Source organism: Epinephelus fuscoguttatus, linkage group LG8 (assembly GCF_011397635.1).
Source record: "Epinephelus fuscoguttatus linkage group LG8, E.fuscoguttatus.final_Chr_v1".
NCBI lineage: Eukaryota > Metazoa > Chordata > Actinopteri > Perciformes > Serranidae > Epinephelus > Epinephelus fuscoguttatus.
In genome coordinates this window covers 30180857-30203802 of record NC_064759.1, presented here as the reverse complement: position 1 = coordinate 30203802, position 22946 = coordinate 30180857, and the positions used below count along the sequence as shown (strand labels likewise).

Sequence of the window (22946 nt, the reverse complement as noted above, 5' to 3'; positions counted from 1 at the left end):
AGTTGTTAGTTTAGGAGTTTTACTGTGACAACAGCTGTTTATGTGTTATATTGTGTTGACAAGGTGTTAAAGGGACAGTTCACCCCGAATTCAAAAACATATATTTGCCTCTTACCTGTAGTGCTGTTTATCAACCTAGATTGTTTTGGTGTGAGTTGCCAAGTGTTGGAGATATTCAGCCATAGAGATGTCCGCCTTCTCTTGAATACAACCACTATTCCAAAAAGTTAAGACTGCTGTGTAAAACGTAGATGAAAACAGAATGCCATGATTACCAAATCTTTTTTGACCTATATTAACTTGAATACAGTACAGAGACGAGATATTTGATGTTCAAACTTTTTTTGTAAATATACACTTATTCTGAATTTGATTACTGCAGCACGTCCAAAAGTTGAAACAGGGACATGTTTGGCACTGGGTTACATCAGCTTTTCTTTTAACAACACTCAGTGAGCATGTTGGAACTGAGGACAATAATTACTAAGGGTTTGAAAGAGAATTTTTGTTCTCATTCTTACTTGATATATGACTGAAGTTGCTTAACAGTTTCAGGGTCTCTGTTGTTGCATCTTGTGCTTCATAATGTGCCACACATGTTCAATGGGGGGCAGCCCTGGACTGCAGGCAGGTCAGCTGAGCTCTGGAATAAGCAGGACGTACCTGAAAAAGTCGTCATCTGAATGGCAGCATATGTTGCTCCAAAACCTGTATGTACCTTTCAGCATTGATTGTGCATTTACAGATGTGGAAGTTACCCATGATGCCATGGGCACTAACACTCCCCCGTACCACCATAGATGCTGGCTTTGAACTTGTTGTTGGTAACAATCTGGGTGGTCCTTTTCATCTTTAGCCTGAAGGACACAGTGTCCATGATTTCCAGTAATAGTTCAAAATGTGGACTTGTCAGAACACAGCACACTTACCCACATTGTGTCAGTTGATCTCAGCTGAGCTCAGGCCCAGGGAAGTTGGAGGCATTTCTGAATGTTGTTGATATATGGCTTTTATTTTTAACGGAGGAGTCTTAACTTGCATTTGTAGATGCAGCGACAAACTGTGTTTACCTGAGGAATCGAACGTCACAGGCAGTCAGCGTTGGTTTTCAGTCTTGCCCCCTTATGTGCAGAGATTTCTGCAGATTCTCAGAATTTTTTGATGATATTATGGATTGCAGATGCTGAAATCCCTAAATTCTTTGTGTCTGTGATGATTCTCAGTCATCCATGTCATGGTAAGTGCTATATCGTAGGCAACTGGACTTGGTTGAGTCTCTTGAAGACGGTGCGCCTCTCGTCCAAGAGGCTTCTTCAGTTCAGAACTGAAGAAGCCTCTTGGATGAGAGGCAAAACGTCTTCAAGAAACTCAAGCAAGTCCCTAAATTCGTTGCAAATATGTGTTGAGAAACATTGTTCCTAAACTGTTGGCTTATTAGTCACAGCAGTTTTTCACACAGTAGTGAACCTTGCACTGTCCTTCCTTGTGAACAGCTGAGCCTTTTGAAAATGCCCAATTTCATACTCAATTTTGATACTATCACCTGCACTGTAAACCCCAATCCATCCATGACACAACATTTTAATGTAAAGTCTACACAAATGCCCTGGATTGTTAAAATGACATAAAAACTTTATGTTCACTTGACACAAAAATTCATCCCATTTGAGGCTGACATAATTTTTTTTATGTCAAGTCAACAATTTTTGAGTTTTGAGTTAATTTGACTAAAATGTATAAAGCTGATTTTGCCTAATTAGTTTAAGGCCTTTAAACAACACTATCATTGTGAGCTTAATATATTATGGCGTGATGGGGCTAAATGGCTGGAGATTCCCAGCATGCTGTTCGACAGTGTGTTGAAGGTCATAAGCTGAAGAAAACTGTCTTTAAATGTGTTTTAATTACTTGCGTTACCCATTATGCAGTGATTAATGCTTATGTAATTCACAATGGTTCTAATGGGTTACAGTTCATGTTGTGGTAAAAGACATTTTGCACCATGAGTGAAAACGTATACACAGTGACCTCCTGCCTGTGTGGAGATCTAAGTGTCTAACATAAAGTTGTGCTGAGGTGAAATAAAGAGCACTTCCTGGTTCAGCATTCATCTTTTTGCCTTATTGCTGCAATCAAGAAACCTAAGATCACCACAATATATTTTTATAGTTCAATGAAATAAAAGAATGTTGTAAAATGTGTACTCAATGTTTTTGTGTTCATGTGACATAAAATTAAATGGTCAAACAGCAACAAAAAAGCTATGTTAAACTGACATAAAATTCCTCTCAGACAAGGGTCATGTGACACGTTTATTTTTGTGTCGGGTGTACTCAAAACTTTTATGTTGCTGTATTGTTCTGAACTAACTAAAAAGTTTTGAGTTTAGTTAAGCTGTTTCCTAAAAAAAAACTGTAAGTCAAGTGAGTGTTGGGGTTCACAGTGTGGTAACAGTTAACTGATTTACCTGTGGAATATTCCAGACAGGTATTTTTTGAGCATTCCACCACTTTCTTAGTGTTTTGTTGCGCCTGTCCCAACTTAATTGGAACTTGTTGCGGGCATTAAATTCAGAATAAACATATATATGCAAAAACAACTAAGTTTATCAGGTAGAGCATTAAATATCTTGTATTTGTATTTCATTCAATTGTACTCAGTTATTTAAGTTTTACACAGCGTCCCAACTTTTTTGAAAACGTGGTCGTATAATGGATCTAGATGGTACTCAGCTTTGGGTGCTAAAAGCACAAAAAAAAAAAAAAAGACTCAGCAACGTCTCTTTCCAGAAATCATGACATTTTTACAAGATTTATGTCGAAACTATTTTCTTTTTATTGAACTACACCCTACCAAATGTATCACCACGCAAAAGAAAGCATGCTATCTAGTTCAATTATATTTGAGGGAAGGCGGACATCTCTGCGACTGATAACTCCAATACTTGGCAACTCACATCAAAACAATCCACACTGATAAATAGCACTACAGGTAAGAGGAAAGAATGTTTTTTTTTTTGTTGTTTTTTTTTTTTTTTTAAGTTTGGAGTGAACTCATCTTTAAGAGAAAGGTGAGATGCGTGAAATTAAGTATAGTTTCCATAAGCTGTGTTGACTAATGTATCACTTGAAGAGAGATAGGGTGAATTCTCCTCCCCCAAAAAAAGGAGTTTTTGTGCTGTTGTAAAACTGTTGAATTATGGCCTGTATTCTGCTTGAAAACATTGCTGCCAAAGCAAATGTAGGCCAGAAACTAAGTTTTGAAATCCAGAAATGCTAGCAGTATTATCACAGTTTTGATTGACAAGTTCAAGTTCGGGTAAAGTAAGTAGTGAAATCATTTTTGTTCTGCTAGAACATATAATGTTTCAGTGGAATTGACAAGCCCACAGCTGCACTCCCAAACTCAGACCAATTTGAATATTCTGAAGAAATCCCTCAAAAATGTAAACATGTGGAAAGAAATGTAAGAAATGCAAAGAGAGATCCCTCCATCATGTTAATGGCTGGGGTTGCAATAAAGACCTGTTTGTGTGTTGAAAAAAGACAATAACAAGAAGAACATGTAGTAGAAGTTAGTACCATAAATAATCTGATTATAATCCAATAATAAGATTACATTCAGTTCAATAATATAGTATATTTACCTGTCTGAATATTTTTCATATCCTGTAGAGCAGAGTCTTTGTCATCGGGTAATTCTGACTTATTTAATATCTCCGTTCATAATGTCCATTGAAAATAATTCCCCCTGAGAATAAGTAGCCCTAACACTGTGTACTAACAGCAAGCGAGCATTACTCTCTGTCCACACTGAATCTTTTACTTATATGCACTTCTGTACTCATGAGCAGCCTGGAGACATAACAACTGGAGAGATGAATATCTCCCTACATTAGCATTTTTTTAAACAGAAAACACATGTTTTACATTGTGATATTTACTGGAAATAACATACAATATAGCCAGCAGCAAGTTGGTTGTAATTGTTATTTAGAGTTTTGTGATTAAATGAGGAAGAACTGTATAAGTAATGCTTAATTTCTGCTTCACGACTCAGCTGTTATTTGTCCAGCTTTGAAAACGAGCAATAGGAATAAATAGGAACAGGCATCCAACAAAAGTTCAGCTTAAAACAGCGTACCACGCAACATTGTGTTGCTCGCAGCTAGTTAGAACATTCCACTAGAAAACCATGCAGTCAAACTGACTTTGTTGCTGATGCTTGCTGGTGAACATGAACATAGACTGACATAATATTTAGCATTTCTTTTTAAATAGCAATTAATTATAATGCGTGTGAGTCTATTCAACCAACACAGATATTTGTGCGCAACATTGAAATCATCAAAGCCATGTAGACCAGCATCAGTTTTTCAAACAGAACCCTGCTGGACTACTGTATATTCATGCACTGCAAAAACAAAAGGTTATGGGCTGTCATAGAGAGAATAAACACATTTTAAATCTAGATTTACAGATCACAAGAAATCCTGCAACTGTATCGACAAGATTATTCCAAAGAGAGGTGGTGACTTGGTAAGACGAGGCTGTATTGCCTCAGGATTTTGTCTTAGTTCTTGGGATAACGAGGAGGCCTGCTTGCTATGATCTTGAAGCATGCAAAAGAACAAAGGTTTACTGTGTATGGTTGAGCATGACCATGTAATATAAGAACGGCACTTGAAAATCAGCCACATGTATTCAAAACTTAAGGGAAACGGCCAGCTGACTGGCATACAAATGTACCTTTAATGAATTTCCATGGGCAGTTGTGTGCAGAAAATGTTTTAAATATGCCCTGTGGTTCTGATTGAATTAAACCAATTCTCAGAGAGGGCACATGATTTCCTGTTTCATAATTCAAATTAAAGTGCCCATGAATTACAAATCTTCAACAGAGTTTTGTTTAAAAAGCAGTCCTCAGACACTTTGGTTTATGGCTTTCTGCAAGGGCTTAATGTAGAAGTCACTCCCAACTGAAACAAGGAAATATGAAATGGGTTTGACCTCCAACCTTGAGGCTAAGGTTATCCATCTCCTCCACGTCCTGAGTGAATGGGAGCATTTGCCAGGTTTATGTGATCCTGCCGGGCATTAATTATAATTGGCTGAAAGAAGCTCTAATCAATCACTGAGCTACAAGCTTTGTTGTCCCTGAGAGTTGTCATCCGCAGTCAGAGGGAGAGAGGGAGGCAGACACTGTGTCAGTGAGAGACAGAGAGAGTCAAAAGGAGAGGTGCTCTGAGCGTGGTGATGACTGCTAAGTATTGTATGTTGACGTAGCTCAGGAGAGTTTGACAGGGAGCTGATATGGGATGACACTGATGTGTTTTGACAGACCATCAGGTAACCCTCTTCTCTTAGGTAAAGCTCCAAAATTAACTCTTTCACTGACAGAAATGCCTCACAGAGCCCCAGTGATATGCTTCGTGTTGCCTTGTGTCTTCTATTTTCAGGATTAAAGAACAATGGCTCTAACTCGTTAATAATTTACATACATTTTTTGCTTTTGATTTTATTAATGAATACTCTGGTTATTAAAATATGTTCACATGCTGGGGAGACAGTTGTTGTGTAGTGGAAGCTTTCAACAATGACAAAAACAAATGTCTTTCAAACAATTTAAAGGACAATGTACTGCAGTTTGAACAGATAAGAAAGCAAACAGACTTCTGCACACAACATCTCAGGTTCACATTAAACTCAGGGATGAATAACAAGATATACTAGGCAGGTTACTTCCTCGCAGCTTCAAAATAAAAGCATCCATAAATGTAACTCATTTAAAAACAATGTTTGTTTGTTTTTTCACCTACCAAAGTAGTAATGATTTGTTTCTATTAGCGGGTTTCTTATGGTGTGTTTTAACATTTCTCTTATAACATTTAAAACAACATGTGAATTACAAATAAATTGCATGAATAAGGGGTGGGGGAAGATATTGATACAGCATAGTCTCTAATATTTGGCATGGTGATATTGTATCAATACATGGACATCAGGGATTGACTTTGTTTTATTATATAAATTGTTAATATTGCAAATACAAATTCAACTTTTGGTATCCTCCTAGAACAATAAAACTTTTAGTCCACTATATACATTTGACATTTTACATTATAAATGAGATGAACAGACTGGAAACTTTATCTGATTAGATAAAACAGATGATAACAATGTTTTCCTTTGAGGATATAATTTGCAGTTGAAAAAAGGTAATAAATGCCAGTATATCATGATATATGTTATTGCAATATATGGCATATTACAGAATGTTTAAAATTGCAATGATTGTGACCTAAGCACTGTGATAAAATCATATTGTGGGGCCTCTGGTGATTCCTAGCCACATGAATTGGTTACATTAAAACAAAATAAATCACATAGAAAATGACTAAGAAATGTGGAAATGTCTCTTGTACCTTTTAAAATCAAAGGCATCTAACATACTGTACAATACATACAGATGATGCTCTCTTTATCTCCATCTACAGCAGGGTTTCTTATACTTTTCTATTACCTTATGTCAAGGTCCCAGCCATTAAGAAAGATGTCAGGTAAATTGAAGTAAACCATACTTTTTCCTGTGACCCTGTCTGCTATCAGGTGATACTTTAATGAAGCACAACCTTGAAGAGTGAACTGGCATCTTATGCGATTTTTTTTTTTTCTTGCTGTCCAGTGTCCAAGGAGAGGATTGAAAAGACACATACTGTGTTTGTTTATCAGGCAAAGAACTTTAACAAGTAGTGCCTTTATTTGTGGCAGTTGTTACTTATGCGTGTGTTGAGCGGTCACCATGCATCACTTGAATGCTTTGAAACTCAAAGATGATGTTATTGTATGTCACTAAATGTCAGAGGCTGTCAGGCCACGTTCTCGTTTTAAGCCCCACAATCCGAGTGGGACTCAGTGAGCTTGAGTGCAGCGGGGCCAGAATTTTAGAGAGATGGCTTCAGCTTGGCCAGGTAAACAAACAGACAAGCAAACAAACACGATTCAGAGCGAGCAATTCTCGCATGCCCATAAAATTCATAGCTCTCGCTCCCTCTCTTTTTATGAGTGTCTCTGACTGTGTACAAGGCCATTGGACAGCTAAACTTTCAAGCATCCTAACATATAGCACCAGCTGCAGGCAGAGACAAGCAAACTGTCAATTTACCCTTGAGGTTTAGAGCTGCTTAACGATGATTGACAGCCCGGAACCTCAAAGTCAGACAGATTTAACACCTCCTCTTAGCCTTTTTCAGGCAAATGGCTTTAAAATGTGACCCAACTTAACTTGTTATCCTCGCTCAACCTGTGGTATTACAGATTGTTATCAAATGATAACACAAGTAAAAACATGAATGCAGACTTTGATCTCTGAAAAAGTCCATTCATTTTGGTACTAGAGAATAGGAATCGCAAAATAATTTGCAAGGCAGTTAATAATTAATGAGATCGACACACATGTTCCACATATATTCAGTTATTGAAGCTATGTAAATATGTAATTAATGTTGTCAGATGTAATCATTGTTATAAAATGGAAAATGCAGTAACATTTTGAACTGCCGAATTTCACCAGCCAATTTCCTTGAAGTAGCTGATAGATGATGACTAATACTAAAAAACAATTTTTGTTAGCTGAAAGTACACACAGTCCAAGACTATAGGGCAAGAAATATGTTTTGCTGACACCTTTTAGCAGCTTTTATCCTTTTATCAATTGAAGATTTCTATCAGATCTCTGCAAATGAGTTTATTGATCCCGTTGTCGTCACGCTGGGGAAGGTTTATGTGAGGCTACACATCAATCACTGTGAAAATAGACAAAAAAAAATCTCTGTTTCCTTTGACAAAAGCCAATGGTGGAGTTTGGCTCGACCAAGGAAAAACAGTTCTTTGTTATTCTTCTGACCTTTAATATGATTGTACAGCCCCTGTTCACAAAGGGCAAAAACAACAAGCTGTAGATTACACGTCACTCATTATTTCAAATATGGACACAGAACATAAAACCTGAAAGACTATGCGGATATTAAATACACTTTTTTGCTTATGTACTATAAAATTTGACCAGAACATGTTCCGTTTTGTTTTTTCTCTCTTGCTTTTCTCCCCATACACACCTGAGTTTTTCACCTTCCTATCATTCGGTTTCTTTGGAGATTTTTCTAATCATGTACTCTGCATGTTGTAAACATACTAACAGAGCTGAGACTTTAGAATAGATTGCTATTTTGTCTTGCAATCTGGCAATATTTACTTGGTTCACTGAATATGAACAATCCTATTCCAACAGAGTGGCTAAATGGTTGTCAGAGGAAGATTACAATATTCAAAGCAGGTTGAGAGCAAGAGGTGCCCTGCAGCTAAATTACCAACTTTGGTTAAATTACCATGTGTATTAGATTCAATTTCTTTTTCCTGGGATTTATTATTGATCTTCCCAGGCAAAATATAACCCATCAAAATGTCTCCGAAAGCTATCCTCTACTGCAGACAGACTGCGAAAAATGCAATAGCCCTTTTTAAACAGAGATTCTGTAGTATTGCCGTGAAGAAGAGCAGCCATTATGCCAGCTTTGCTTTTTTACACTGAACCAAACAAGGCCAGCATAATGCTGCCCCAAGTGTGTGATTTTTAGATAGCATGCCAGCATTGCGAAAGCAAAAGAGGCGTGACATGTAACACATCAGCTTCAGCTTCTAGATTGTGTTTGCGTGAAGTCCTGACATGCCTGCTGTCCCTTTTACAGAGACATCGATTTGGATCTTTGACTTCCTCCAGGGCCAGCTTAGCGGCGGAGCAACAGTACCCCCCACTCCATGTCCATACCTTTTATACAGAACAGTGAGGTGCAATAACAGCCCAACAGTACCGCCTTGAACATGCTGTGATAAAGGAGCTAGAGTTTAATTGAAGGAATGTGAATTGACAACTGACCCAGGTATTTCACCATGGCCACTGGGTATACTGTGACAGGCTCACTGTTCTCAGAAGTCAATCTACTGGCAGACAGGCACCAAACTGTATAAATACATCTCCTGAACAGTCTCTGATGAGGGAGTAACTTGAGGAGGGAGAGCAGCGGCTTCTTATCACTTAGAATATTCTTACAATTATTCCCTCTTGTCAGATTTTATGGAATATATGTGGGAGGAAAATCTGGCCCTATCTCTTTTGACAAAATTGAATTGATCGCTCATTATCTGGGGTGCACTTATGTATAGCCCACCTCTCTGTGAAACTAAGTAGAGACACCAGAGATTTCAACTTCGCTCTGGCCTCAAGGCCACATTTAGCCACAGTACCTGCACATTGGGACTCGTTACGTTGGTATTTTGATGAGATTGCCATGCTCCCTTCAACCCCTCTTCCCATCAAATCAGGCCCATTTTACACAGAGAACTTTATGAGAATTCACTAATGTGCATCACAAACCTATGTCAGAATCTGCCATTAGTCCTTGAGACGCCCCAAATCAATGATATGAAGCAAGCTAAAACTTGGACGAAACCACGCACGTAAAAACACTGCACTTATGCCAAGAAGTAATCTCTGAAAAGCCATATTGCATATCTATGAAGGAACAAATAGACAGCCTGAGTGAGTCTGCAGAGATAGAACGGCAATGCATTATGTGAGGAATCCATTTTCCCAATTGGACTTTCTCATCTCTTGTCACTCAGTATGCACTAGAAGAGATACAATAAGAAAACAGTTGACAGCACTCACTTGTTCTTATCTGTCGTAAGGACACTAGACAGCCCACTTCCCACAAGTAATTTATTTGTTTTCATAATGGTTACATTGACGAGTACCAGTGACGAGCGTAGAAGTTCTTTGAAGTCACCCTGAGTGATTTTGCATAACCTATTGCTGTTAAAATTTTGATCACAGTCTGGACACATCATCTCGAGAAACAGTTCATCAAAGAGAGCATGAGCAAATGTTGGCATGCAAGACAGCAGTTTCTTGGATTACATCGGATGCTGACAATATGATTCGTGTCACAGTACAGAGGTTATGATTTGATATATAGTGATACTGTAGACAAGGATCTATCAGTGCTAGCAGTGCGTTCTTTATGGCTGCCTGTTTCATAGGCCTGTGTTCTTTTTGTTTATGCTGGCGATATGTTGTTACGTTAGAGTGAATGAGTCAATAGCTGAAGATATAATACAACACTGAAGGAACCAGTTGGAGGGTTTAAACATGAACTACTGCCACAGATCTTTGAATGTAAAGTATTAATTAAAAGTGTATGTATCGTGTTTCTGAGGATTGATACAATATGACAAAACTTAATATCAAGAAACTAGTATTTATCGATATTTTCTTACACCCCTAATGCTGTAAGTTTTCCCCAGCTTGTGATCACATTTGTGTTCAGTTGGCCATCTGCTCTCACTGAGAGCACAGCGTCTGAAGGGAGTGTATTTCCTGTGTGCAAACTAGGTGTCCCCAAAATAGTATTACAGTACAATTCATATCGTTTTTACTCTTTACTCACATTGCTTTATGTAGCAGGGGTTTTTTTTTGCAACCAGAACTGACTGTTATTGTATAAATTAATAAAATGGTTTGCTGCACATAGATACAAGTGCACTCATTGGATTAAGTGCTCTGTAAGGTGTCATTAAGCCTTTATTTACTGTCGATGGCAGATCATGTTTCTCCTCCTCTGCCATACTCTGCCATAGTGCCAACAGTACATTCACCTCCGCTGGTCTTAAATTTGTAACATCACTCCTGTTCTGCCTGGAGCATCCATGCAACTTGTGGATGGGTACAGCTTTATTGTCACAATCCATTTTCTTTTAGACTTCTAGCAGAAATGTTGTGATAATTTGCAGCTTCCACTACAGGAAACATGGAGGCAGTTTCTTCTAAATAGTTCAGCTACCTGAAGGGCGCTCTTTTTCATTCTGCCTGTATATTGGTGTCATTAGCATTTTATCAATGACGCAATGAGAGAAAAGGTCAGCTTTTGTGTGAAAATCAATTACCTTTTAACTTTTCTCCAGGAGCTACCATCATGTTCCCGTGTAATGGATAATTTGGATTAAAAATGTCACTATTTAAGAATTGCATTTAGTTTTCTGATTAGTCAAAAATAAAACATGCAACAGCCTATAATCTGTCTGACAGATGTATTTTTTTTCTCTGAAGTAATACAGTTAAAATTTAAACAGCAGGAACCGGTGGTGTAATCACAATAAGGAGGAATCAAATGTCAAGTAGACTTACTAATGTATTTCTTATATCTGCAATGGCCACCAAGGGAAAAAGTCACCCTCTCTCCTTTGTTTTTGCTCATCACTCTCTTTCTGTCTCTTTTTCTTTCTCTCACTGCCACTTTCATTTCTCTCCTTTTGATTTTGTCTTTCTGCCCCTTCGGTGGCTCTGCAGTAAATGCCAAAGAAATTACATGGAAAAACAAACCTTAAACACGACTACACACACCTTTTACACACACAATAAAGCAGACATGGACGAGTGTGGGCACATACACACAAACAAAATAACAAGTTAACACATTGTGTTTTCATCCACTGAGCCAATTTGGGAATACAGGGCTCAACTGCACCATGCTCTCTTTCAGCCTGTCCCAAGCCTCTGTTTAATAGCTACTGTAGAATGGCATTGTGTGCTATTGACTGTAGTACGACAGGGTGTGGTGCAGGGATTGCAAAGTAATAGAAGAGAGCCAGAGCTGGTCAGGCAGACAAATGAGAAGGCTCCTGGCACCCTTAAATCTCTACAATTATAGTGGGTCCCTGATGCTGCGGCCATGCGCTGAGTGAAACTTCTGATCTAAACACTAACACAGACACTAGGACAGATGTAGCCGGAACATACACAGCCTTGAATCAAGCAGGCCAGTTTTGAGACAACTGGCCATGAACATTTATGGATGTAGATAACACACACTTTTTCCTCTCTCTGTTACTCTTTGTCCCACCATTTCTTTCTCCCCCACACACATTTGTACATATAAAAGCACAACCCAAAACAAGAACTTGCAGAGTCAGAGTAAGATTGGCTTTCTTCTTAGGTTTTAAGGCTGGTCCTCATTTTCGGAACCATTTTCTTTCCTGGTCTGTAGAAATTGATTGATTATCTCCTGTATTTGTTGTGAAGTCTTCAAAATTTTTCCAATGTTTTCCTGGTGTCCATATTTTATTATATTACCTGTTTTCCTTTCCTTTTTTAGGTGATTATGGTGACACAAGGATGCTAGTGACAAGTAAGCCATGTAGTTGAATTAAAAATAAAACAGATGACATGTGTTTTCTTTTATTTGTGACTCTTTACACTCAGGATAACTGGAATGAATATTCCAGCACCCATCATCAGCAACAAAAACTGGCTACGGCTGCATTTTGTGACAGAGAGCAACCACCGCCACAAAGGCTTCAGGGCTCAGTATCAAGGTAAGACATGATTACTTCATTTGCACATCGTAATAGAGGCCCCCCCTACTTGAGCGAAAAGGGATCATCGTAAGAAAAACACACTGTAATTACAAAACATGTTTTTGATCTTTGTTAACTGAATATTAAACAGTTTGATTAATACCCCCTCTGTAGAGGGCATGAAGGCCTTTTCTGCTTCAAACCATTGACTTCAAAGGACCTTGCTAATCAAAAAATTTGAGAGATAAATACTGTATATACTTTCCCCTTATACAAACCCAGCTCTGGCAGCTCAATAATCCATTACCCTGACATTGTTCCCTGGCATGACTTTAAAGTCACAGTATGTGCTGCATACACTATACCTTACAGGCTTAAAGCCTGGCTTAGAGCCTGGCCCCAAGACAGATATAAAACCTGCTACTTCACCGTAAATGCTCTATAAGAACTTTCAGTAACGTGCATGTGTGGCAACTCATCGTAAATGACGACATAAAATCAATTGCATGAAAAATCACATTTCTCATCTATTGCAGTGTATTGTTGTGCAGGAGTAAAACAATTTCTATATGCATCTGTTATTTATGATGTATAGGGCAGATATTTTTTAAGCACAAACAGGCACTGACGGGTTTCATATTACGCAGTATGCTTTTGAGCATAAAGCAATCCTTATCTGGTCACTAAATAGATTCACGTCCTCATTGTGTTTACAACAGGTTGAATAAACCAGTTGACCTTCAGTGCAGTTCAGAGGAGAGGCATTGTCTCAGTGTTTTTCAAATTCAAATAGCCATGTTTTTGCTTGATACATCATTCATTGCTTTTGGCTATTCTGTTGATACTTCAAAATTATGACAGCCGCTTGCATCACCTGGCTTTTGTGTGCAATCTGGCCCCTGTTGTGTTTAATTAGACTGTCTTAAGATGTAGCTTTGGAGTCTTTGGGCTTCTTGTTGATTCTGCTGAGTATTTCCCCCCCTACAAGCTATAATCATTAAATCTGCTCTGACCAATCAATTTTCATCCACTGTTTAATATGTCTGAGTTATATGAACAAACAAACATGAGAAACCAATTTAGGTTTTATCGAATTGCCAGGGCAACCCTTAAGAATGCATCAGAGCCACTGGACTCATTTCTTTTGAAAAAGGATGCACACCAGTAGCAATAACATTTTGATGTTCTTCATAGGACCAAGTATTATCCAGAGAAAGAAACACTTGTACTGTATCTTCTCACATCTAATACTGTAACTTCTATCATCTAATGAACTCTTTCTATTGCTCTCGACCAGTGAAAAGCTCTGGAGAGCTTAAATCCAGAGGGGTAAAATTATTACCAGGAAAGGACAACACTAACAAACTGTCTTTGAGTAAGTCTTTTATTTTTTCTTATGCAACTGTTTTCATTGTTTGGATTTTTTGTTTATGTAGGGCTTGCGTTCTGGGTCTTTGTTTTTTTCTTGTCTCTTTTTTTTGCTGCATCATTTGGTGAAGGAATTAAGCTACAGTACTAGATTTTGCAGAAGTGCAGTCTCTTTTTCTTTCTGATGACCCATTTCCCCTGCTGTCCCAGACTTCCTGTCCTGACACTCAGTTAGATCAGGCCTAGTTATGTATATTGCAGCAAAATGCTAAATACGATCAGTCACGATCGGCCAAAACCCCCTCTGTCTCATTCTGTAGTATTTAGGCAGTACATCAGATTGACTTATGTTCATGCACTGTGTGATCTACACACACAGCAGTAGTCAAGGTTGAGTGACCACTCACTTGTCAGATGATTTGTGTACACTTCAGACCGAAGTGAATGCATTCTAATTGCTCGCGGAGCTCCGTCATTAACATAAATCTGGAACACAATTCCCTCTAACTCCACAGTGTGCTAAACACTTCAATGATAACAGGTTGTAATCTTTATTACCTTATGTGTCATAGATTCGGCATTGCATGGAGACATGAATAATGCAGAGGGCTGTAATCTTTTCTGTGAGACAATACTGTATATCATTTAAAAGACTGTGAGGAGATGCTTCATATGCCTTGTGGATTCATCGCATATAATTGAGCCCATAACTGTATTATAACCCGCAACAATTAACTTCAAAGCTAATGAACTTCCTGAAAGAAGTCAAAGAAAAGAAACACATGCCGGTAGAGCTTCTCGTGTTAAAACGGAGGGGTCTTTGTGTGTGTGGGGGATGATGTCTTACTGCAAATATTACACCAAACTTTCATGATAATTATGATAGTACATATTTCATGGAATTCATTTTGAGTGCATGTAGTCTTTGATGTACAGATCATAATGTGTGGGGGGAGATGAGCTTGTTAAAAGTCAGAACACAGAAAATGCTAAGCTGTTTTCCTACTTTCAAGCCACCTCTCTCCGTTCCTACCATAGTGAAGGCAATACACTATATGAAAGTATATCTGCAAGGCTTTATCTAGTGTACTTAAACTATTATTATGTATGGAAAGTCTCACTGAGTGATTATTGTTGCTCCTGCAATTGATAGTTGAAGGTTATTTAATCCTCTTAGTCCCTGTTGGGCCCAGATATATTTCCCTCTATTTTGTCTAGCTCAGGTAAGAGAGTTGCATTTACCCTTGGCACTCACTCTGATATCACAAAACACGAGTGTGTATTCACAACAGTGCTGCCAAATAACTGGCAGTTGAAAGTCAGTGACATTGAGAGATGAGGTCGATTTGTCTAACTACATGAATCCTGGAACCAAATTCTGTTACCAAACATAACCACTGAATGTTCAAACAGACAGAGTTATCTGCTATTGAAGTGCTTTTCACTGCAGTGGGTGTTTTCTGAAAGTGCGGAGCTTTGACAATTAAAGTATCTCTCTCTCACAACATTCCTGGTCCTTCTCTTTCTCTCTCAGTGAATGAAGGAGGAATCAAACAGGTGTCTAATTACTGCCCTGACCCAGGGGAGCCGGAGAATGGTAAACGGAGCGGCTCCGATTTCAGGTGAGTTGGTGCTTCTGCAGCTGAAGTGACAACGCACAGATTTGTGTAGAGGAGAGTCGAGGACTGGGACAGGATGCTCTCCATCCAATTTCAGTATTATGGCATGCAGCATATTTAAAGTATTGCTGTCACATTCTATTAAGTCAACAAAATCTGTGTGCACATAAACCCAGTTTTAATCTTGTTACGGAAACATGCGTCCATTTTGAAACCGTTATATTACATTTGGAATGTTTGATGTATTTATCAGAGTCAACGGAGAATCTTTTTCCTAATATTGTGCAGTACAGTGTGTCTTCTTTTTCATGAACCAAAACACTTCAGCTTTCAGCAGAGAAAAAAACACACATATCCACTTTAAGACTATTTGCTCTGACATGTAGCAGACTTTGATTACATTTTCATCCTACACAGTGTACAGAATACAACACAGTGAAGTCATGCAGCTTTAGAAACCCTCTGTAGTTCTAAAAATGAGCTGGATGCTGGGATTTAGCTGCCTGCCACAGTTAAGTCCACTCTCAGGGCCCTAAACAACTGAGTGCATGTTTCTTTGTTCATGTAAATATATGTCTGTGTGTGGAGGGTAACTCTTATTGCTCTAAGATGGTGCAAAAACACTCAGTACATTTTTCCTTATTTAACTGTGACATTTGCACTGTAACTATGGAGAATGAAGACAATTATATATAAATTGATAAATTCACTCATTCCTCCACTGAATTTGATATACTGATGCACAGTGCAATGTAAACCTGTAATGAATGACGTGAAATAATTAATGAATTTGAAATTTCATCAGGAGTCATTTTTGAGGAATTGATTGCTTTTTCAGGCGTTAATGGTGTTTGTTATCTTCTCAGCATCGGAGCAACTGCTCAATTTACCTGTGATGAAGACCATGTGCTGCAGGGTTCCAAAACGATTACCTGCCAGCGCGTAGCAGAAGTCTTCGCTGCTTGGAGCGACCACAGACCCGTCTGCAAGGGTGAGCGAGGCTTCTGAAGAGCTAATAAAACAGTTTGATTAAGGCAGTGCCTCTGGATATAGGCTCTATGCAGATAGAGGAAAGTTCATTTTTGTTAATTATGTATGAGAGCCTCTGCTGCAGCACTCCGCTTTTCCATTCCAAACCGCTCTGCCTGTTTTTCTATGTTTCATAATACCTGGAGCACCTTTTAGAATTTGATTAATGGAAATGCAGCTAATAGACCTTCTCTCTACTTGTGCAAACAATATATTACATTTCTGTCATAATACAATGCAGGAGTTATTACTCTGCCTTTTGAGGATATTTATTGTGAATTCAGCAGTCCTATCTGACTTTAAGGTTTCATAGTAATGATTTATACTGTGTATACTGTATATAAATTTTTTTTGAATGATCAAGAGTTTGAATATTTCCTTTAAAATATGTTCATTGCCTGTGTCTTCCCGTTTATCTTTATGCTGTTGCAGTGAAAACGTGTGGGTCAAATCTCCAAGGACCCTCTGGGACTTTTACATCTCCCAACTTCCCGATCCAGTATGAGAGTAACTCCCAGTGTGTGTGGATCATCACAGCCAGTGATCCAAACAAGGTAGTACAATATTGTCACAGATCTTATTTTAATTTTCTAGTGGGGCTAGGCAATATATAACCTGGAAATCCAGATGCCCCGCCCCTAGCAAATTCAAATTTGCACTGCACGGGGATCTGGCCCCGACGAGCAGAGTCCGCTGAATCGCCAATCGGACCAATCAGATCAGTCTATCTGAGAGAGGTGGGCTCTGGGCGGGCGTAACATGATGAGGACAGCACTGCGCAGTGATGTAATTTACTGAACTTACCAGACTTATTACTGCCTTTCTATTATTTGCCTTTACCCACCCAGTCATTATATTCACATTCACATTATTTACCAAAAATCTCATTGTGTACGTACTTGGTGAAAGCACCATTAATCAACCCTACAATATTGTTGCAGTATAAATATTGAGGTATTTGTTTAACAGTATTGTGATAATTGATTTTGTCCATATCGCCCACCCCTTGTTTGTAATCTTCTTACTCTTTGACCTAGTCTGATGAAAACCCACTTTTACTGTTGCCATCTGTGGACCCAGCAATAACACACCTTTCGATCCAAAATTATTTTTCATAAAAGTGTACAGTATAGCCTATGTTTTATATCACACCTATTCACCTATACTATATAGTATAAATTGAACAGTTCCTTCCAAGATAACAATGCTGAATACTGTTAATATGACTAGAGGCACAATGAGTGCCATGGTTACTCTTATGAGGGTGAAAATAATAATCTGACATGAGACAAAAGTGTTTGCCATCATTACCTACAACCCCATTAGGTCATGATTGCTCGACTACGGCTTGTAAATTTGACCCCAGAGCAGTCTCTTTACACTGCACATATGGTATATATTAAGATGAAATAGTGGCTTTTATTTACATGATTAATACTGAAGAAATCTCAAGAGTTTAAGGAAATATATAGTATAAGTAATATGGTGTAATGGCCGATTTGTGTTTTTTTATAAATAAGTAACAGTCCCTCATTAGTTATATCATAAACACAAAAAGGTTTTTTCTTCTGTTCCCCAAGAGTAGAAAACCCCCTCCTGTATGTGGTGTAGTGCATTTGTCCAGGCATTCCTTTCCTGGATATGTATTTATGTATGCATTTATTTTCCAAGGGCTTCCCAAGGTGGGAAAAGGTTACATAGAATATGCATGTATTTTGACTTAAGTTCATCGTCACTGTCCCTCATTAGTGTACATATCTGCAATGCATTTCACTTCTCACTAGACTAGCCTGTTGGTAATTGAGCGATTTGCCTCATTCATCTAGGGTAACAGAAATGGAGAGAAATAATGATTGAATGAAATCAGCTTTTCCCCAAAGTGAAGAGGTCAAAGCTGTTTCCCTAATGGTCATTACTGCTCTCCTATATCAGCTTGTAATCTGGCTCTCTATTGGCATTCCAGTGAATCATATACACAGGGGTGAAAACTAAGTGCTATCGTGCTAATAAACAATAACTAACCAACTAAACGTCACTGAGAGCTGACTCGGACTGGCAATTGCTGTAGCTTTGTGCCGCCGTGCCCTCTCCTAGGCAAACACACCATTGAGTTGGCACTGCAACTTGGTCCATTAGTGTTATTATAGTAATTATGCTTATGTGTGCATTGTAATGAGGCTGTTATACATGGATATTGTGCAGGCATTGTCCTCCCAATGGCCAGAGAAGGGGATGTTAAGGATGAGCAAGCAGCCATCATATGTTTGTCATTAGCAGATGTGACACTCGTGTCATTAAGACATTCTTTCTTTCATCACTAATCCATGTCGGCAAAGTGTAGGTTGAGATAATAAGGCTTTATTGTGTACTGTCTCCACATCAGACTCATTTTTACATGATTATTGTTAGTGTAAGCAGCTGTTGCAGCTTTGATTAGTGAATATGTCATCTTTTGTGATGTTATGCATGTTAATTCAGGGAAAACAGATCAAGACCAGTGACAGCTGACAAAGATATCTCAAGGGTGAATGTGGACAGGCAATTAAAAATTTTGGACTCTTAAATTTGGCTGCCGTGATTGGTTTTCAGCATTTGATTTGCGCTCCAAAGTAATGTGAAGAGATGCTGCTGTCAGTTTTTATATCGCTTTGAGGGATGTTTGTGGTGTCCTTTGCGGGGTTGTATAGCATTGACATGCATTATTTGTCAAAGCCTTATTCCATAAACAGTCACAAATTTGATGTGAGTTAAGTCTACCATTTTCTCTTGATGACATTGTTGATTTGAGTAGTTTCTGCATAATTCATAAAAGTACCAGAATGTAGGCTATATAATGCAGCTATCTGAGTCCTGAGGCAGGAGAATGTTCTGGGTTTTTACAGCATTACTCAAACATGCTGCTGTCTCCTTCAAAAAATGTATAAGGCATTACATAGGCTTTTCCCTATATAGGGTTGCCTCTTTCAGTTTAGCTGTCTCTAGAAACACTGTCTCTGAAGGCAAGTTATGGAAATGAGCAACCATGTTATGAATTTCTTATAAATGAGATGGCGGGTTCTTTGGTAATAAAACTTCAGAATCATTTAGAAATATTGCTCATCATTGAGAAGGTTTGGCTTTTATAAGTGAATACCACGAGCATGATCGACGGTCAGGATGTCGGTCTGTAAAGAGCTGTTGGTTCGAATCACTTGGGTACAGTTGGGTGTAAACAGAATGACCTCCAGGGGCAGGTGGTGGGGCTAAGTTATGTTTGTATTTATAAAAATCTATAAACATTGCTGACAGACAAGTTGTTTAACATGTCCACAAACTATCTGCAGTCTGTGTTGACTGACTCAAATAAAATGCTTCATTAGAAATATTTCTAATTATCACCAATGCTCATAAGCGCTGCCTTGCTCCAATGATAACGGTTATCAAAGGATAAATATGATTCGTATTTTGTTGCAGGTTATTCAAATCAACTTCGAGGAGTTTGACCTGGAAATTGGGTATGATTCTCTAACGATCGGCGATGGAGGGGAAGTTGGCGATTCTAAAACAATAATACAAGTGTAAGTACCACATGAAATACTTGATTGGATAAATACAGTAGTATGATAATGCTCAGGCAGTTAAATATGTTGCAGAGCTGTTTAGATCTTCATTTGTTTAGATAATGTTTTAAAGCCAAGATATGCAGAGAACCTAAATGAATTTAATGACTGCACCATTTAAAGACCGCATGAAATGAGAAATACATTTTTCCAGTTTTAATCCTGTGTCCCTGTGATTATTGTTCAATTTTTTTCTTGTAATATGCCAAATATATGTCAAAAAATCAGCATCAGAATATTTTTTACATCAGAATCCAACCAGGTAGAATGGTTTCAAATGTGTGATGACTCATCCTGCACTCAGGGGCCTTTACAAAAATTCATCCAATCAAATGAGACTTTAACTGAGAAGCTAGCCACACTGGTCATATAAAACTGCACTTCACTGTTTGTGGGTAGAAGTAGCTACAAACCAACAGAGCAATATGAAGAGAGATAGGAAGAGATACATGTTTGGATGTCAGCGAGCAAAACTTTTGTTTCATTTCCAAAACAATGTGCTTGAGGTCTAATTAATTTATCTCTCCCTCATCATCCTCTTGATCTGATGGTGAGGTAGGAGTGTGTGGAGCCAACGGCCCGTGCAGCAGCAAAATCCACTGTAGCTTTGAATCACGCTAGGCTCTAATCTTGCTGACTTTTTAGCAGTCCAATTAAATTTGAGGGATTTGATTTAAATCCCACTTGCAACTGTACACTGCTCAAATATTCTGTTTCACTGGGAAATACGTCACAGTACAGAAGATGAAGGCGCCCTGACTTCTGTTTCACAGGGACTTTTAATAAAGGCTTACTTTGTTAAAACCAACTTAATGCCCTTTAATTACTATGATGCAACACTATATAAAGTAAACAGTAGACAGTTTTTTACAACACACTTTACAGGAGTAAGACGTTTTTGAAATAACTCTGTGAGAAGTGGGTTTTGATACCATAGTGACGGTTTTTGTTGCTTGATCTGCAGGCTGACAGGGAGCTTTGTCCCAGACCTTATTGTTAGCATGTCCCATCAGATGTGGCTTCATCTTCAGTCTGATGAGAGTGTGGGCTCGATCGGCTTCAAGATCAACTATAAAGGTACAGAGACTTTAATGCGGATATCATCTCTCACTGTCTGTATCCACGTCTGTGTCTGTGACTGTCTCGTTCAGTAAAGCAATGACTCCATTTTCCTGTCTGCCTTTCGTTAATTCTATCTGTCCGTCTGCCTGTCTGTCACTCGCTTCTCTATCTCCTTCTTTAAGAAAAAACCTTCCTTAACCAGACTCTCAGACTCTTCACCTGGACCTTTATAGATAATGTTAAGGGAAAAAAAGTACCTCAAAGTACTTGGCTTGACTTAATCCTCTACTTTACCCCCCTTACCCTCTTTCCATCCTTTCCCCCTCCTCTCCTCCCCTCACCCACAGAAATTGACAAAGAGAGTTGTGGTGACCCTGGTACACCCCTGTACGGTTACCAGGAGGGTAGTGGCTTTCTAAATGGAGATGTTCTGCGCTTCGAATGCCAGTTTGGATTCGAGCTCATTGGGGAGAGGATGATAACCTGCCAGAACAACAATCAGTGGTCGGCTAATATCCCCATCTGCATATGTGAGTCCAATACGTGCTTTTTGTCATGACAGCAAATGAAGCAATTACTTATGCGCTTGGAAAGTTCACAATGACACTAAGCTATTGGAGGATTAATTACAGAGTTGTTAAATGACCATGCAGGGCATTGTGTGTAAACAGCAATATACATAATGTAAAATGGGAAATTGATAGGATATGGTTGCCTAGTTGTTTGGGGGGGGGGGGATTTGAAAAAGAAGAAAGTATGGTACACACTGTTACACTTTACAAATACTCAGGAGAAGGGAAACCTGCATTAGTCTGCACAATGTCCTTTCTCAAGACAAGTTAAACCCCTCCTGTGAGTTTCACTGTACCTAACCCATATCCATAACAAAAATCTAGTCTCCTATTCCATTGGGACGATGTGCAGTATTCTTGTGCGCCTATATTGCTGTATGTCTGTATCTTTGTACACTAACTCCTCTGTTCCGTCCCCCTTACAGTTTCATGTTTCTCCAACTACTCAGCACCCATGGGAGCAGTGCTGTCTCCTGATGGCTGAGCTAGTTTTTCAGTACTGACATTGTTCTACACTGATCTCTGTGCCTGACCCTGTCACGGCAGAATCCAATGTACACTGTTGCATGACCAGTGACAGTTGCTGTAAAACAATTTGCCTCACCTGGGCAATTTAATTTTTTTTAATCATTACTAACATATTTCATCCCATCTATCACACAGTCCCCTGTTTCTCCAACTTCACTGCTCCCATGGGGACGGTGTTGTCTCCAGACTACCCCGAGGGCTACGGAAACAACCTCAACTGCGTGTGGCTCATTATCTCCGAGCCTGGCTCCAGAATCCACCTGGCTTTCAACGACTTTGACCTGGAGCCTCCCTATGACTTCCTCACCATCAAAGACGGGGACCAGTCAGGAGCCACAATCCTAGGACGCTTCTCAGGGGCCGAAGTTCCTTCCCACTTGACGTCCAATAGCAACGTCCTGCAGCTGGAGTTTCAGGCTGATCACTCTATGTCTGGGCGAGGGTTCAACATCACCTATAGCAGTAAGGGACTCTTTTATCAATTTAATTCAAAGAATCATAGTAAAGAATTTATAAAAACTAATTATTGCATTCACCGTTTTCCTTTTATGTTTAGGAATTAGTGTGGTGATTCATGTTAATGTCTCTTTGCAAATGTCAGGACTGAAGCTGAGCTCTTAAATTTGTGCGCTTTTTAAAAACATATAAACCGCTAAACAAAGAAGGGTTATCTAGAGAGAAGTGCAAAGAAATTACATCTTATATCTTATGAACAATAAAGGATGGGCTGAAGTTCAGCAGTAGTTATTTCTGTGAATG

The 22946-nt window shown here is 38.8% G+C and overlaps 1 protein-coding gene across 2 annotated transcripts in view; it reads left to right on the top strand.

Annotated features, from left to right (window-relative positions):
• The window catches only part of LOC125892989 (CUB and sushi domain-containing protein 3-like), a 264617-nt gene that overhangs the window by 72604 nt on the left and 169067 nt on the right, over positions 1 to 22946 (top strand). For both annotated transcript variants that reach the window (XM_049583381.1, XM_049583380.1), the window contains exons 6-14: positions 12316 to 12428; positions 13708 to 13785; positions 15313 to 15400; positions 16264 to 16388; positions 16859 to 16980; positions 19880 to 19983; positions 20990 to 21102; positions 21435 to 21617; positions 22323 to 22649. In XM_049583381.1, the coding sequence (XP_049439338.1) occupies positions 12316 to 12428; positions 13708 to 13785; positions 15313 to 15400; positions 16264 to 16388; positions 16859 to 16980; positions 19880 to 19983; positions 20990 to 21102; positions 21435 to 21617; positions 22323 to 22649 (1253 nt within the window). The remainder of the gene's footprint in view (positions 1 to 12315; positions 12429 to 13707; positions 13786 to 15312; positions 15401 to 16263; positions 16389 to 16858; positions 16981 to 19879; positions 19984 to 20989; positions 21103 to 21434; positions 21618 to 22322; positions 22650 to 22946) is intronic.